We start from the raw sequence: 15,734 nt of genomic DNA, 5'->3' as shown, positions 1-15,734 counted from the left end.
CAAGAAAATGTAAGTTACAGAAATTTAAAATGGGTCCTGATGTGTGCTGCGGTCATTGGAAATAGGTCAATTTTATATAGAATAAAGAACAACAACTATTTAGTGTTTTATAACCTTTAAGGGAATATAAGTCTCTGAAAATCTGATATGCTAGAAAATGTCGAAAAAACCGTTATGAAGTAAGTGGATTTATATGAAATAAGGTTATAATGCAGTAATTCGGTCCAAAATGTGCTTCCGTGTGTAGTCGAAAGAAGTCCCTAATAAATAAATCCTAATTTTTTCCATTTTTCGCCCATTTTCGCGTGGGGTCGGGGGCCAAATGGGCCATTATTTCACTGTGGAAAAGAAAAATTTTACATTAAAAATAGGACACTTTTCATGCTCATATTCGCATGTTTCGAGTTGTTTACTTGAAAACGAAAGTAGGGTGTTTATTCTGCGGACCGCTTTCTGAAATGCGGCAATATGAGGGTACCTGACTTCAGTTGACTTGCATTTCACTGCATACTATTCAACACCCCTTTTTCTTTTCGTTTTCTTGAAGCAAATGTATGGATATCTTGTGGAAAATAGGTCTACGACGGAGTGAAAATCTAGAAACTGTAACAAAATTGTTCTGAAGTAGCTGAATTTTATATGAAACAAAGAACAATTTCTTTTATTGGTATATAGCCTATAAGAGCTGAAATAAGATTTTTCTCGAAACACATCACAATTAGTCTTAATAGTCATAAATCGATTGTATATGTTATAAAATTGTGATTTCAATGCAAAACAATCATTAAATTTGAAAATTTTTGAATTTTGACCATATTTTGAGTAGATGCGCCTATTTCTGCAGCAATTTCTGCAATAGAAAGGCTAATATTTTGTCTCCAGAATGTGTGAAAATGCACAAAATGCATTTATTTGAGTCATATTTATTACGGAATGAATGATATTTCAGAATCAAAGTGAAAAATAATGCATACAGGTGAAACTTTTACCAAAATTTACAATTAAGCGGCCCTGGAGCCTAAATTTAGCCCAAAAATGGGTAGGGGGTGGCCTCACTTAAATGTCTATATTTCTCTAAAATCTCGAATTTTCACAATGAAACTTGTTAACATGTTCGGTATTACATCTTTCTTGAAAATAGGGATGAAAATGTTATAAAAGTTGACAAAAGATATTTCTTATAGGTTATAATGCAGTAATTCAGTCCAAAATGTGCTTCCGTGGTGTAGTCGAAAGAAGTCCCTAATAAATAAATCCTAATTTTTCCATTTTTCGCGCATTTGCGCGTGAGTCGGGGGCCAAATGGGCATTATTTCACTCGTGGAATGAATTCTACATAAAATAGGACACTTTTCATGCTCATATTCGCATGTTTTCGAGTTGTTTACTTGAAAACGAAAGTAGGGTGTTTATTCTGCGGACCGCTTTCTGAAATGCGGCAATATGAGGGTACCTGACTTCAGTTGACTTGCATTTCACTGCATACTATTCAACACCCCTTTTTCTTTTCGTTTTCTTGAAGCAAATGTATGGATATCTTGTGGAAAATAGGTCTACGACGGAGTGAAAATCTAGAAACTGTAACAAAATTGTTCTGAAGTAGCTGAATTTTATATGAAACAAAGAACAATTTCTTGGCTAGACTTTAGAATCTGTCCGTAGCTATTCTCGTTATTTGGGCATTCTTTTATTTATCGATATGGTAGCATGGATATATTTTCCTCGCCAGGTTTAGAAAATGCGGGGGGTGTGGGGGGCACCAGCCCCCCAATTATGAAATATACAAACTAAAAAAGCCTTACCTTTATTTAAACCATACAGGTACTGGATATTGCAAATTATGCAGATTTTACCTACGGACAGATTCTAAAAGTGCTCCTTACTACAAAACTGTGCTGATATCTTACAAAACTGTTGCGATATATATCAACACGGAAATCTCTATGGAGTTTCATAAGAAAAAAAGTGTTCCGATATATATCAGCACAGTAAAACTGTTCCGATATATATCGGAACACTTTTTCTCTATTGAGGCCCTATCAAGGGAGTATAATTTTTTCCTTTCAAAGAAAAGATGATTTTAGCTCCAATTTACAGTTCACAGAGAAAGAATTGTCACAAACACCTACATTAATTTTATAAAGTAAAAGAATAAATAAACTAGAATATTTCAAAAACTTGATAGTTATTGCCAAATTCAGAAATACATGAAATATATGAAATTCTGAGATTTCTCAAATGTTTCTTTTTCTTTGATTTTTTTTACAAACAAAACAACAAGTTTTACAATATGTCTGGCCAATGAAATGCAAAGATTTAAAACCAATGCAGAAATTTGTTGGGTACTTTTATCTGGGGAACACATTTTCTAAAACAGAAGTTTTAGTGTTTCAGTCAGCGAGGCGCAGAAAGGGAATCAAAATAGTAAAAATCATAATAAACAAATTTAAATGAAAATGATATATAAATTTTAATGATAAACTATGCGATAAAACAGTTATAATATGTAGTGCTCGTGTGTTACCAGGATATATCAGAGCTAGGGGTACATCTCGTTATTTTTCTCTTCACATATCTGTCTCGGCCTACCGGCCTCGACGATATGTGCAGAGAAAAATACCCTCGATGTACCTCTAGCTCTGATATATCCTGGTAACACACTCTCACACATACTATAACTATTACTTATTGGTATATAGCCATGAAGAACAGCCGAATTTAGTGGTGTTCAGCCTATGTGTGAAAACCACCAAAAATTTCCCTTTCATGTAAAACAAAAATCAAACACGGTGTAGTTTCGTATTCACTAATTCAGTTAGAAAGTTTTATCACTTTCCTTTTGTTTTGCTCCTTTTGTAGCACTGTAAATTATACTTATCTTGAAAAATTTTAAAGACAGTTTAAATGCTCCATCATTTTATATTCAGTGTACATTCGAAACTTCGCTGACAATTATCGGAAATGACGTTTTTCCGTCAACACTGAAACTGTCACAAATTCTCACCCCATTCTTGTCGTCAAAACAGTTCCGTTATAATGTCATATCTAAAACTGCTACTTACATATTTTCACTCAAATCATGGAAGTTGTCGAAGATGAAAATGATAAGAAATCACCAAAACGTGCTAGAAGTCTCCGCCACGCTAGAACTGCCAGTGATTACCAGTCAAGAAAAGATTCTGCTTCAAGTTCTAACGGTTTAAAGGCTGTAAACACAGTGACAGGTGCTATCCAGAATTTCTTTAAGTGGTCTCCAATAGCAAAAGAGTAAGAAGATATTTTTTAGTGTTTTACATAATAGTTTAATACATGGTTTACAGAAAGGAAGTGTCTAGCCCAAGGTGTACGGATCCGTACCTCTAGCCAAAACTGTTAGGAGTTTTCTAGGGGTATGGACCTATGTTTTCAACTGTCTACTGCCGAACAATCGTCGAGTGTTTATGACTGGCAGGCGCTGTCAGGAAACAGTGTTTTAGTAAAAATGTTATGTGCAAAATTAAAATTTTAAAGTATACAGTTAAAATCCAGTGTTCATTCCAGGATTTTTTTTAGTGGGGTCAAAGGGCCCCATGATGGCAAAAAATTGGGGACATTTGAAAAAAAATAGGGGCCATGAAAGAAAAACTGATTTACATGAAAGGAAAGGCTGTATTTTTAACACTTTTCTTACATGGAGTTCAAGGTATCATTTTCACGGTTCGTAAAACATAATTACAAAGAGAAAAATGGACACTTCACAGGTCGCTCAACACGACAAAAACGAAACAAGTTTTAAAATTTTGACCGTTACCGAAACTTTACCACGGAAAGTCCGACAGCCATGAATGCGGATTTACTACGGAATTAATGTTTGTCGCCTGATTTTGGCTAAGCGGTTAGGCTATTGAGTGGTCTAGCGGTCTCGAACATGTCATCTTTCTTTGGAAATTTGTTCTCCATCGTCTGCTATTTTTTAACGGTTAGAGAGAAACGTAAAATTGGATTTCTTTTTTCTCGGAAAATGGGGACTGTTTTTTTTTGTCCGCCATTGCATAGCAACATTGAAAACTGTATGTTGTTAGGCGACTGGAGACTGGCTACTATTTTAACATCGACCAATGAAAATGCGCGTTACGTCATCGGAAGAGTCGTATTCGATTCACAACTTCTGGAAGTCGGCTCATTGTAAACGGACTGTTTTCTGAAAAAGTGTGCGCCCGACGGGAGCTATAGGGCAAACTTTTATGCGCCAATAAAGTAAAATACGCGCCTATGGCCCCATGGCGCGGCCTGGAATGAACACTGAAAATCATTGGATTATCTGTATCTGTTCGGGTACGTAGAAGGACCACTTCTGGTATATATTCTATGGGGAGGAGGCTAGAAGTGATCTGAGAGGGCTTTCTTAAAGCCCTCGACTGTAGATACGCGCACTACACTGTCCTCTAGGTGGTTCCAATACACAAGTGTTTCCACGAAAAAATAGTTTTTAAATTGATTTGTGTGAGCATGCGGTATTATGTACAAACAAGAGTTATTGGATATCTGTCTGTCTAGTATATTAGATGTTATAAAGTTTGTATACGATTTCACCTTTATTGATCGTCTGGTTGGTTTGTTTGTCAGGTAATTATTTGCGTCCACTGCCAGCACCATACCCCCTGCTATCTTGTAGAGCATCACCAGTCGGTTGTAAACACGACGATTTTGTAAAGAGTTCAGTTTGAGAGTGTTGAGCATCTGTGTTACACATCCTTCTTCTTGAGATTTGTAATTATTTAGAATAAAACGAGCACCCAGACGTTGAATTCTTTCCAGTTTATCGATATCTTTCTTCAGGTATGGGTCCCATTAATTATAGTATTTCGAGCGCGAGTCCAGCCCACTGATAAATGTCTGCAGACTGGGGCTGGACTAGATATATGTTGGTAAACTGTTCCATAGTCTGATAGTTCTGGGGAAAAAGGAATTTGCATGGTACAATGTTTTGGACTGGGGAATTAAAAAGTTTAAATTTCGTGTCTGTGTGAGATGAAGATGGTCCACTGCTAGGGGTGTAATGATACATTGAAATATCGATGCATTTCAGTCCTGAGTGTCCCGATAGTATGCATCGATAGAAAAGTCGTGATCCTTCAACAATCGATAGTTTTGATAGTTTTGAAAACTGATGATAAACCCGAACAGAAAATGAGGTTTTTTACCTGTAACTTTTTTATTTTTGCAAATTGAAATCAATGGTTGGTATCAAAATAAAGCTTAACATTTGCTGAAAACTTTACCTAATTCAAATTTTATATTAAATAGGCAAACTCATACGAAGTGAGGCCCTGAAAGGGGTTTGTAAAATGGGGACTGTATGAACGTTGACTGATGATAAATTCGACCACTTTGTCATTTACAATTTTTTTTTCGTATTATTATATTGAAACTTTCCCCAACAAGCTGCAACAGTCATTCCTGATCAAGTAATGAAAAGTGGCCCAATGTCAGGCCTTCATGTTTCGACAGTGAGCATGTGCAAAAAACACCCTCTTCCCCAGTAATTTTGGATAAATATTTTTATACAAATAAATGTAAGTCATTTATTTATACTGAATATTTATCAATTTTGTTTTTGTTTACACCAGTTGGTGTGGTAAGTGGAAACTATTAGATGGTGTGTTCAATTTTATCAATGACCGCTTGCAATCGAATATTTCCAAGGTGGTCGACTTTATCATCTGTCCGGGTTTATCATCAGTACCAGTATAGTAATAATTAATAATTTATAACCCAAGAAACAGAGCCAGCTTTCATTTGCGCCTCGGAAAATGTTAACGTCTCCATTACAGTAATTAACCTCGCGGACATAAACTACCATAAAGGACTGAGAAGTCTGGGAGGTAATTAATAAATTTAGTTCTCATATCTTCATTTCTTAGAAATTTTGATTAAATATATTTAAATAACCTGTTAATCTTAAATGAGAAAAGTACTATGGACATGGAGAAAGTAGGCTAGCAGTAGTATAGCAAACTGTTCGATAGGGCCCTTCATTTAGTGCTGTATACCTTAGTCCGATCCATCAATTTTCATCTTTCTCGACGCGTTGGGTTATTAAACACGTTGACATTCGCAACAAAATGGCCGACTCATTTGTTTTGGTAGTTTTACTGTATAAAACATGGTGGCCAATAACTTTTGCAATAGTATCGCAATAGTAACTTGCAATAAAATGGTATAGCAATAGTCTTTCAGCAATATCAATAGTATTTTGCAATAGTCAAAATTGGCCTCAATAGTCACCCCTATCCACTGCAAATAATTCATTTCTTATCTTATAGAACATAAGTAGCGAGGAATGATTTCTGCTTTGTTCTAGGGTCTTCCAATTTAGTTCTGATAACATATCGGAGACGCTACTGGTATACTTGTAGTCATTAAAAACATAGCGGGCTGCAAATCTTTGTACCCTTTCTACTTTATAAGTGAGATATTTTGCCAGGGGTGCCAGACTGTGGAACAGTACTCGACCTGGGGGCGGACATAGGTTTTATAGGCCATTTCTTTAACCTGTCTGTTAGTAGTCTTTACATTCCTGTTGATGAAACGAAGGGTATTACTGGCCTTGGATGTTATGTTATTTATGTGATTTGACCAGGTCAAGTTATTACTTAGGGTAACACCAAGATATTTTGCATGGTCAGTGGACTGAAGTTGGACATTATTGTAGGGTGTAAGGATATATGACAGGATTTCTTTTACGGTATGTTCTTAGAACTGCACATTTATTGGGATTAAATTCCATTGACCATTCTTTTTCCCATTTTTCTAAACAGTAGAGGTCTTGCTGTAAGCTTTCTGCGGAGGATTTAGATTTGATGGTAAGATAGACAATGGTGTCATCAGCAAAGCTTTTCAAGAGATTAAGGGTCATTTACATTTCAAATTTTGTAGAAAATGAAATAACAAATAACGCTTCATCAGTATTCACCTTAAACTTGGATCTAAATGGTTTACAGATACCAACGTTCACCCGATTTGTTTAAAACATTTTCTTTCGAAATGTAAATAACCAAGGAACACCAAATAAATCACGAGGATTCAACTGGCAGAAAAAAAGATAATTATATTAAAGATAAAAACAAATTAATGTAAAATTATGTTGTGAAAAATTTTTTTTTTAATGATAATTAACCCTTAGGGTATTTATGTTTTCCACACATTTGGTAGCCGTTATGAGATACAAGGGACATTTTCACCTTTTTTACAGTTTCTTTTACTTAATGTAGGTTAATTGATTATTAAACAATCAGTTCCGTGCCCATTATCATTCTAACTAATAACAAAATAAATAGGTGCATATTATTATGCCTAATTTATTTTTTTCTGCTGAATTTCAAATATAATTCATTCAAGGGTTAGATTCACTCGTTAATCTGTTATCAACAGTTTATTTTACAATTCGGAACAGTGTATTCATTTGGTGTTCCTCGGTTATTTAGGTTTTGAAAGAAAAGGTAAACAGTCTGGTGAACGCTGGTATCTGTAAACCATTTAGATCCAAGTTTTAAGTGAACACTGGTTGTCTTATTTGTTATTTCATTTTCAACAAAATTTAAGATGTAAATAACTCTAAATGATAGTAAATCTCTAGAAAAAGACGGTCCGTACTCCTAGAAAACCCCTAACAGGCTTGCCTAGAGGTACGGATCCGTACCTTGTCTGCATAACTGGACGCCTAACCTGTCTGCTAGGGTTTTTAGCCGTCCGCGTTTCTAGCTGTCCGATAGTCAATTTATTTAGGAATTATATATTTTTCTCTTAGAATATTGTACTTTAATTGATGCTAACCTTCATGTGTTAAAACGCTGGTATAAAGTCACGTTCATCGTTTAAAAGCGTTCCAGTTGTGTTGTTGTTGTTGTCCCGAAAAATATTTGACAAATAGAAGCTTGTTTCAAAGATAAAAGTATTACGTCAGAATATGTGGTAAAGAGAAAGTGTAGCGTGCAACAGGAGCGTTCCTTATTCCTAATCTTTAAATAACTTAAAATATGTATAAGAATAATTTTTCTTGGGCTACTTTGCCTAATTATGATTTCAACTATTTATATATCAGAATTTTCCTTGGGTTTCTTAACCTAATGATTGACTTATATTCCAAGAAATGATTTATTATCGAAACAATTAGAATTGCAATCTCAAAACATTTAATATAAAATATTTCAAACTCTCAAAAATATTTCCGACTCTCTAACAACTCTTCTTAGGTTTAAACGTTCGAATGCGTATTTCAGGAATCTTCTCTTTTTTTTTGAACTCTAAATATATTTCTATATATTTCAAACACTTTCAACTATTTGCCCATGAGGTTTTACTGGAACAGTAAAATATTTTTAATGTCAGATATCTGAGATTTCTGTGCATCAGTAAATATAAATACTGCTCCGATCCGACACTTAATGGATTATACCAGCAGAATCCATTCAAGAACATCCCATTCACCATCACACTACCAAACGTCTTTGGAATATTTTTCTTATATCCAAGTAGATCTGTTATCAAACGTTTGCTCGAGAGGTCTTACTTAAGCAGTGAAATATTTTTAATAAATAAATATAAATAAATAAAATATCTGAGATTTCTGCACATCAGTAAATATTAACACTACTTATATCTGACTCTTGCAAGGACAACCCACCATCTACTCACGTCAACTACCAACTGCCAACCGCCTGTTCAATTGTGCACAAGCCCCCTTACCTGATTTACTGATTTACACCACTCCAGCAGTAAATCAAACAACCATTCTGATTGGCTAAAATACCTTTACAACTGCACTTACAGAGCGTCTTCTGGCTCTTTAGAATTCCATGAACCTCTACCTACAGAGACTAATTTTCAACTTTAAAATGCACACAAAAACATTTACATTTACCTATATTAAAACATTCCTTAGAAAATCCTTAATACAATCGTTAAATTGCATGATACCTACTATCAAAAAAAAACTTGAAGAAGTTGACTTCTTTTTATTGTAAAATATGTGCAAATGGTAGAGATGTAAAAACGGGAGGTAATTAATACATGATTCCACAATTTACTCTAGGTAAAAATCTGTCACAAAAGTGATGTGAAATTATATAGACTCCCATTTTAGCAGTTGCTTATGGCATGCTCTAAACCTGATCACAAAAATGAGAATTTGTTTTTTAAAATGTCATCAAATATTTCTACCCTATTATCATATTTGTCACACTTCCACTTTTACCTTGTTGAATTTTTGGTCTGAATTAAGCCTACCAGTTTTCACACATTGTTATCGAGTCAAGTGATGACTTGCACAACTAAAAGCAGTTAATTTATTGATAAAGTAACATATCTTTAGAAATGAATAGCAAATTTCGAGCACATGTACTTCCAGCATGATGCCAGATTCAATAACCTATTTTCAAACCACCTACTAAAATGCATACAATAATTGTTCGAATAATGTAAGAGCCTTTAAAGTTTCTGAACGTTGTATGTTAATGTAATTCTTATATTCTTCACTTTTTAGCCCATCATCATCAGATGGTGGGCTATTCAAATCACTCTGCGTCCGTGGTCCGTCGTCCGTCTGTCAGTAAGTACGGACGTCCTTCCGTCCGTTAACAATTTCTCGTTATCGCCTCTCCTCAGAAACTACCAGGGGGATTTTGACCAAACTTTGTCAGAATCATGTATTGGTACCCTAGTTGTGTCCCCCTGAAAATCAGACTGGTTCAACAATTTTTTAGTAAGTTATGGCCCTTTGTTTATTTCTATAATTTACATAGATTTATATAGGGAAAAACTTTGAAAACCTTTTTATCCAAAACAACAGAGCCTAGGGCTTTGATATTTGGTATGAAGTATCATCTAGTAGTCCTCTACCAAGATGATTCAAATTATTTTCCTGGGGTCTAATATGGCCCCACCCCGGGGGGTCACATGGTTTATCTAGACTTATATAGGGAAAAACTTTGAAAAACCTCTTGTCCAATACCACAGGGCCTAGGGCTTTGATATTTGGTATGAAGCATCATCTAGTGGTCTTCTACTAAGATTGTTCAAATTTTCCCCCTAGGGTCAAATATGGCACCGCCCCGGGGGTCACATGGTTTACATAGACTTATATATGGAAAAACTTTGAAAATCTTCTTGTCCAAACCACAAAGCCTAGGGCTTAGATATTTGTAATGTAGCATCATCTAGTGGTTCTCTACCAAGTTTGTTAAAATTATCCCCCTAGGGTCAAATATGGCCCCGCCCTGGGGGTCACATGGTTCATATAGACTATAGGGAAAAGCTTTTAAAATCTTCTTGTCAATAACCTACAACATTCAAATTTGGACCACATGTATGGTTTTGAGTGGCAAGATGAACCCTGGCATGAGTTGACCTTGATTTTGACCTAGTGACCTACTTTCACATTTCTGTAGCTACAGCCTTCAAATTTGGACCACATGCATAGTTTTGTGCACTGAAAAAAACTTTGACCTTGACATTGACCTAGTTACATACTTTCACATTTTTGAAGGTACAGGCTTCAAATTTGGACCACATGCATAGTTTCCTGTTCCGAAATGAAATTTGACCTTGATTTTGACCTAGTGACCTACTTTCACATTTCTCAAGCTACAGCCTTCAAATTTGGACCACATGCATAGTTTTGTGTACCGAAACAAACTTTAACCTTTACATTGACCTAGTGACCTACTTTCACATTTTTGAAGGTACAGGCTTCAAATTTGGACCACATGCATAGTTCTGTGTTCCGAAATAAAATTTGTCCTTGATTTTGACCTAGTGACCTACTTTCACATTCTCAAGCTACAGCCTTCAAATTTGGACCACTTGCATAGTTTTGTGTACCGAAATGAACTTTGACCTTAAGATTGACCTAGTGACCTACTTTCACATTTCTGTAGCTGCTGGCTTCAAATTTAGACCACATGCATAGGATTGTGTACCGAAACAAACTTTGACCTTGACATTGACCTAGTGACCTACTTTCACATTTTTGAAGGTACAGGCTTTAAATTTGGACTACATGCTTTAGATTTGTGTTCTGAAGTGTAATTTATCCTTGATTTTGCCTTTGTGACCTACATTCACATTTCTCAAGCTACAGCCTTCAAATTTGACCACATGCATAGTTTTGTGTACCGAAATAACTTTGACCTTTAAGATTTGCCCTTTAGTGACCTACTTTTCAAATTTCTCAAACTACGCCTTCTAACTTGATGCACATGCTATTTTTTGTGTTCAAAGAACTTTGTCCTTGATATTGATCTAGTAACCTACTTTCACATTTCTCAAGCTACAGCTTTCGACTTTGGACCACATGCACAGTGTTGTGTACGGAAATGAAATTTGACCTTGAGCTAGTCAATAAGTCTTGAAATTTGGAACACTCAAAAATGGCACATTGGTGGGCACTAAGATCACTCTGTGATCTCTTGTTATAGTTAATTAAATATTCTTCTTTTTCTCAAAGGAAAATGAAATATCAAATGACATGAAAATTAAGAACAAAGTGCGAAAACTGTTATCATTTAATGGTATTTTAATTAAACCAAGTATCCAGACATTTAGAAACATATTTTCTCAATTGAAACAAAAGCAAACTGACATCGAAGTTTACAGTTTTTTTATTTAAAAATTGTTTAAGAATGGTAAGAATGGATTAAACTGAAATTATCAAACTTTTTTCAGTCAACTTCAGCAGCTCACATTTTTTGGTCAAATTTTAAAGATCATATAAGCCGAATACCAGATTTAAACATTATCCTGGGTAGGAATTAAATAAACTGGACTGTGATTTTTAGCTCACCTGTCACAAAGTGACAAGGTGAGCTTTTGTGATCGTGCGGTGTCCGTCGTCCGTCGTGCGTCCGTAAACTTTTGTTGTGACCACTCTAGAGGTCACATTTTTTGTGGGATCTTTATGAAAGTTGGTCAGAATGTTCATCTTGATGTATCTAGGTCAAGTTCGAAAAATGGGTCACGTCCCTTCAAAAACTAGGTCAGTAGGTCTAAAAATAGAAAAAAATTGTGGGCCTCTCTAAGGCCATATATTTAACAAGATCTTCATGGGAAAATTGGTCAGAATGTTCACCTTGATGATATCTAGGTCAAGTTCGAAACTGGGTCACGTTGCCATCAAAACTAGGTCAGTAGGTCTAAAAATAGAAAAACCTTGTGACCTCTCTAGAGGCCATATATTTCAAAAGATCTTCATGAAAATTGGTCAGAAGTTTTACCTTGATGATATCTAGGTCAAGTTCGAAACTGGGTCACGTGCCTTCAAAAACTAGGTCAGTAGGTCAAATAATAGAAAAACCTTGTGACCTCTCTAAAGGCCATATTTTTCATGGGATTGTATGAAATTGGGTTTTGAATGTTCATCTTGATGATATCTAGGTAGGTTTGAAATGGGTCACGTGCGTTCAAAAACTAGGTCAGTAGGTCTAAAAATAGAAAAACCTTGTGACCTCTCTAGGGGCCATATATTTCATGAGATCTTCATGAAAATTGGTCAGAATGTTCACCTTGATGATATCTAGTTCAAGTTCGAAAGTGGGTCACGTGCCTTCAAAAACTAGGTCAGTAGGTCAAATAATAGAAAAACCTTGTGACCACTCTAGAGGTCACATTTTTTGTGGGATTTTTATGAAAGTTGGTCAGAATGTTCATCTTGATGATATCTAGGTCAAGTTCGAAACTGGGTCACGTCCCTTCAAAAACTAGGTCAGTAGGTCTAAAAATAGAAAAACCTTGTGACCTCTCTAGAGGCCATATATTTAAAAGATCTTCATGAAAATTGGTCAGAATGTTCACCTTGATGATATCTAGGTCAAGTTCAAAACTGGGTCACGTGCCATCAAAAACTAGGTCAGTAGGTCTTAAAATAGAAAAACCTTGTGACCTCTCTAGAGGCCATATATTTCAAAAGATCTTCATGAAAATTGGTCAGAACGTTCACCTTGATGATATCTAGGTCAAGTTCGAAACTGGGTCACGTGCCTTCAAAAACTAGGTCAGTAGGTCAAATAATAGAAAAACCTTGTGACCTCTCTAAAGGCCATATTTTTCATGGGATCTGTATGAAAATTGGTCTGAATGTTCATCTTGATGATATCTAGGTCAGGTTTGAAACTGGGTCACGTGCGTTCAAAAACTAGGTCAGTAGGTCTAAAAATAGAAAAACCTTGTGACCTCTCTAGGGGCCATATATTTCATGAGATCTTCATGAAAATTGGTCAGAATGTTCACCTTGATGATATCTAGTTCAAGTTCGAAAGTGGGTCACGTGCCTTCAAAAACTAGGTCAGTAGGTCAAATAATAGAAAAACCTTGTGACCTCTCTAGAGGCCATATTTTTCATGGGATCTATATGAAAGTTGGTCTGAATGTTCATCTTGATGATATCTAGGTCAGGTTCGAAAGTGGTTCACGTGCCTTCAAAAACTAGGTCAATAGGTCAGATAATAGAAAAACCTTATGACCTCTCTAAAGGCCATATTTTTCATGGGATCTGTATGAAAGTTGGTCTGAATGTTCATCTTGATGATATCTAGGTCAAGTTCGAAACAGGGTCATGTGCGGTCAAAAACTAGGTCAGATGGTCTAAAAATAGAAAAACCTTATGACCTCTCTAGAGGCCATACTTGTGAATGGATCTCCATAAAAATTGGTCAGAATGTTCATCTTGATGATATCTAGGTCAAGTTTGAAAGTGGGTTAAGAAAAATCTTTTGACCTCTCTAGAGGCCATATTTTTCAATGGATCTTTATAAAAATTGATCTGAATGTTCACCTTGATGATATCTAGGTCAATTTAGAAACTGGGTCACGTGCAGTCAAAAACTAGGCCAGTAAGTATGAAAATAGAAAAACCTTGTGACCTCTCTAGAGGCCATATTTTTCATGAGATCTTCATGAAAATTAGTGAGAATGTTCACCTTGATGATATCTAGGTAAAGTTCAAAACAGGGTCATGTACCTTCGAAAACTAGGTCAATAGGTCAAATAATAGAAAAACCTTGTGACCTCTCTAGAGACCATATTTTTCAGTGGATCTTCATGAAAATTGGTCAGCATTTTTATCTTGATAATATTAGGTCAAGTTAAAAAAAATGGGTACTGAGCCAAAAAACTGGTCACTAGTAAAATAATAGAAAAAACGGCATATAAAAACTGGGTCATGTGGGAAGAGGTGAGCGATTTCAGGACCATCTGGCCCCTTTTGTTACAAAATGTGTTTGCATTCAGGGTTTTCATCAGGAATTGAGAAGGGCCCGGGCCCTTTCCCCAAATTGGGAATTTCAAAATTTGTCACCTTTTGAAAAAGATTTTATTGAAACGGGATTTTTCCTTCTGCAAAAGGGTAGTAACGAGGACAAAATTTTGGGTGGTTTTTTAATAAAAATGAGTTTCATTGTTCCTTTTTTTTTTTTTTTTTTTTTTACTTTTTGGGGAAGTTCCCTCTGCCACTTTGGGGGAAAAATGCCCTTATTTCAAAGGGGAAGTGGCCAAATATCACCCTTGTTTTTTAAAAGGATGAAAGCCCGGGCATTTGGCTTTGACTGATATTTTGCTTTGGGCTGAAGGGTGATCCAGTCATAGATTTTAATTGAAAAATTAATATTTGTTTTAAATTAGATGTTGGTTTTTCTTGAGTCTGTCAATCTTAGGCTACATGTCAGGAACTACCATGAACCCCATGGTAAGATGTTAAATGTCTGAAGTTCATCTTATGTCCGGTTACTGAAAACGGTAGCTAAAATTTGTTTTTCTTTCCCTAAAATTTTATCCCCCCACCCCTTTGGTCGTAGGTAAAAGGTCAAGATCACAGCCCCAGAATGTGGACTTTTTTTTGCTAATAATGGAGAATGCTTTGGGGTTAAGATCACTTTGATACGACTTTTTTTTGATTGGTGAAGAAACCGTAATTATTGATTTGAGGTCGTAGTAAACACCCAGTGACGTGACCAAAAAATTTCTGTTCCTTGTGAAAATTACTGAATGCATCAAGGGGGGCATTTGTGTTCTTGAGTCTTGTTTCAGTTGTTACTGAATTTCAAAAAGTATTCTTTTTTCCCAATGCCATTTTAACAGTTACAGCACAAGTATAAGGAGTTGGTCAATAAAGAACTAGGTTTCTTCAGTTTGTTTGTATCAAGTCTTGAAATGCATGTAAAAATTTTAAGTAATTTCGCGTATTTTTAGGTCACAATCTTTAATTGGTTAGTGGTTACATGCTTGCTGCAGTTCAGAGGTTCGGGGTTTCAAATTTCAGGCAGGCACTAAAAAAATTTCTGAGTTCTCTTGTGTTCCCACCTGACGCGAGATAGTGCTGGTTTTCCCTACGAGGAAAGGTTACGCATGTATCAGCCCTGCTTTTAAAGAAAAAAGATGTTATTTGTAAGCCCGGAGGCTAAGTTAGTGGACGGCATGTATCAAAAGGTTTTCCCCGTTCTTGGGACTTTCCCCCTTGGCCCTTTGGTCAGTGCCATGTTTTTTAGTAGGAGGAGAATTTTGAGCCCCGAGTGGTACCTGATGAAAAGCAGCAAACATTTTTATCGTGAAAGGGGCCCTATATTTTGTGAAAAGGGCCCTATAAAAATTTTGGTATAATAAAATGAAAAGTGAAAAGCGTTAAAATTTGATGCAAAAAACTCACTGAAAGGTTGTCTCTTGATGAAAACACTTTTTGCTTGATAGTAGTATGCCGACCAAAAAAT

At 35.7% G+C, this 15,734-nt stretch overlaps 1 protein-coding gene across 1 annotated transcript in view; it reads left to right on the top strand.

The window, feature by feature from the left end:
* The first annotated feature begins 3,079 nt into the window (after positions 1-3,079).
* The window catches only part of LOC123561008 (protein Aster-B-like), an 84,231-nt gene continuing 71,576 nt past the window's right edge, over positions 3,080-15,734 (top strand). Inside the window, exon 1 of the mRNA XM_053516681.1 lies at positions 3,080-3,267. Within this exon, the coding sequence (XP_053372656.1) occupies positions 3,080-3,267 (188 nt within the window). The remainder of the gene's footprint in view (positions 3,268-15,734) is intronic.

This window comes from Mercenaria mercenaria, chromosome 10 (genome assembly GCF_021730395.1).
Source record: "Mercenaria mercenaria strain notata chromosome 10, MADL_Memer_1, whole genome shotgun sequence".
Lineage (NCBI taxonomy): Eukaryota > Metazoa > Mollusca > Bivalvia > Venerida > Veneridae > Mercenaria > Mercenaria mercenaria.
The sequence above is the reverse complement of the archived record's forward strand: the minus strand, read 5'-3'. Positions and strand labels throughout refer to the sequence as shown.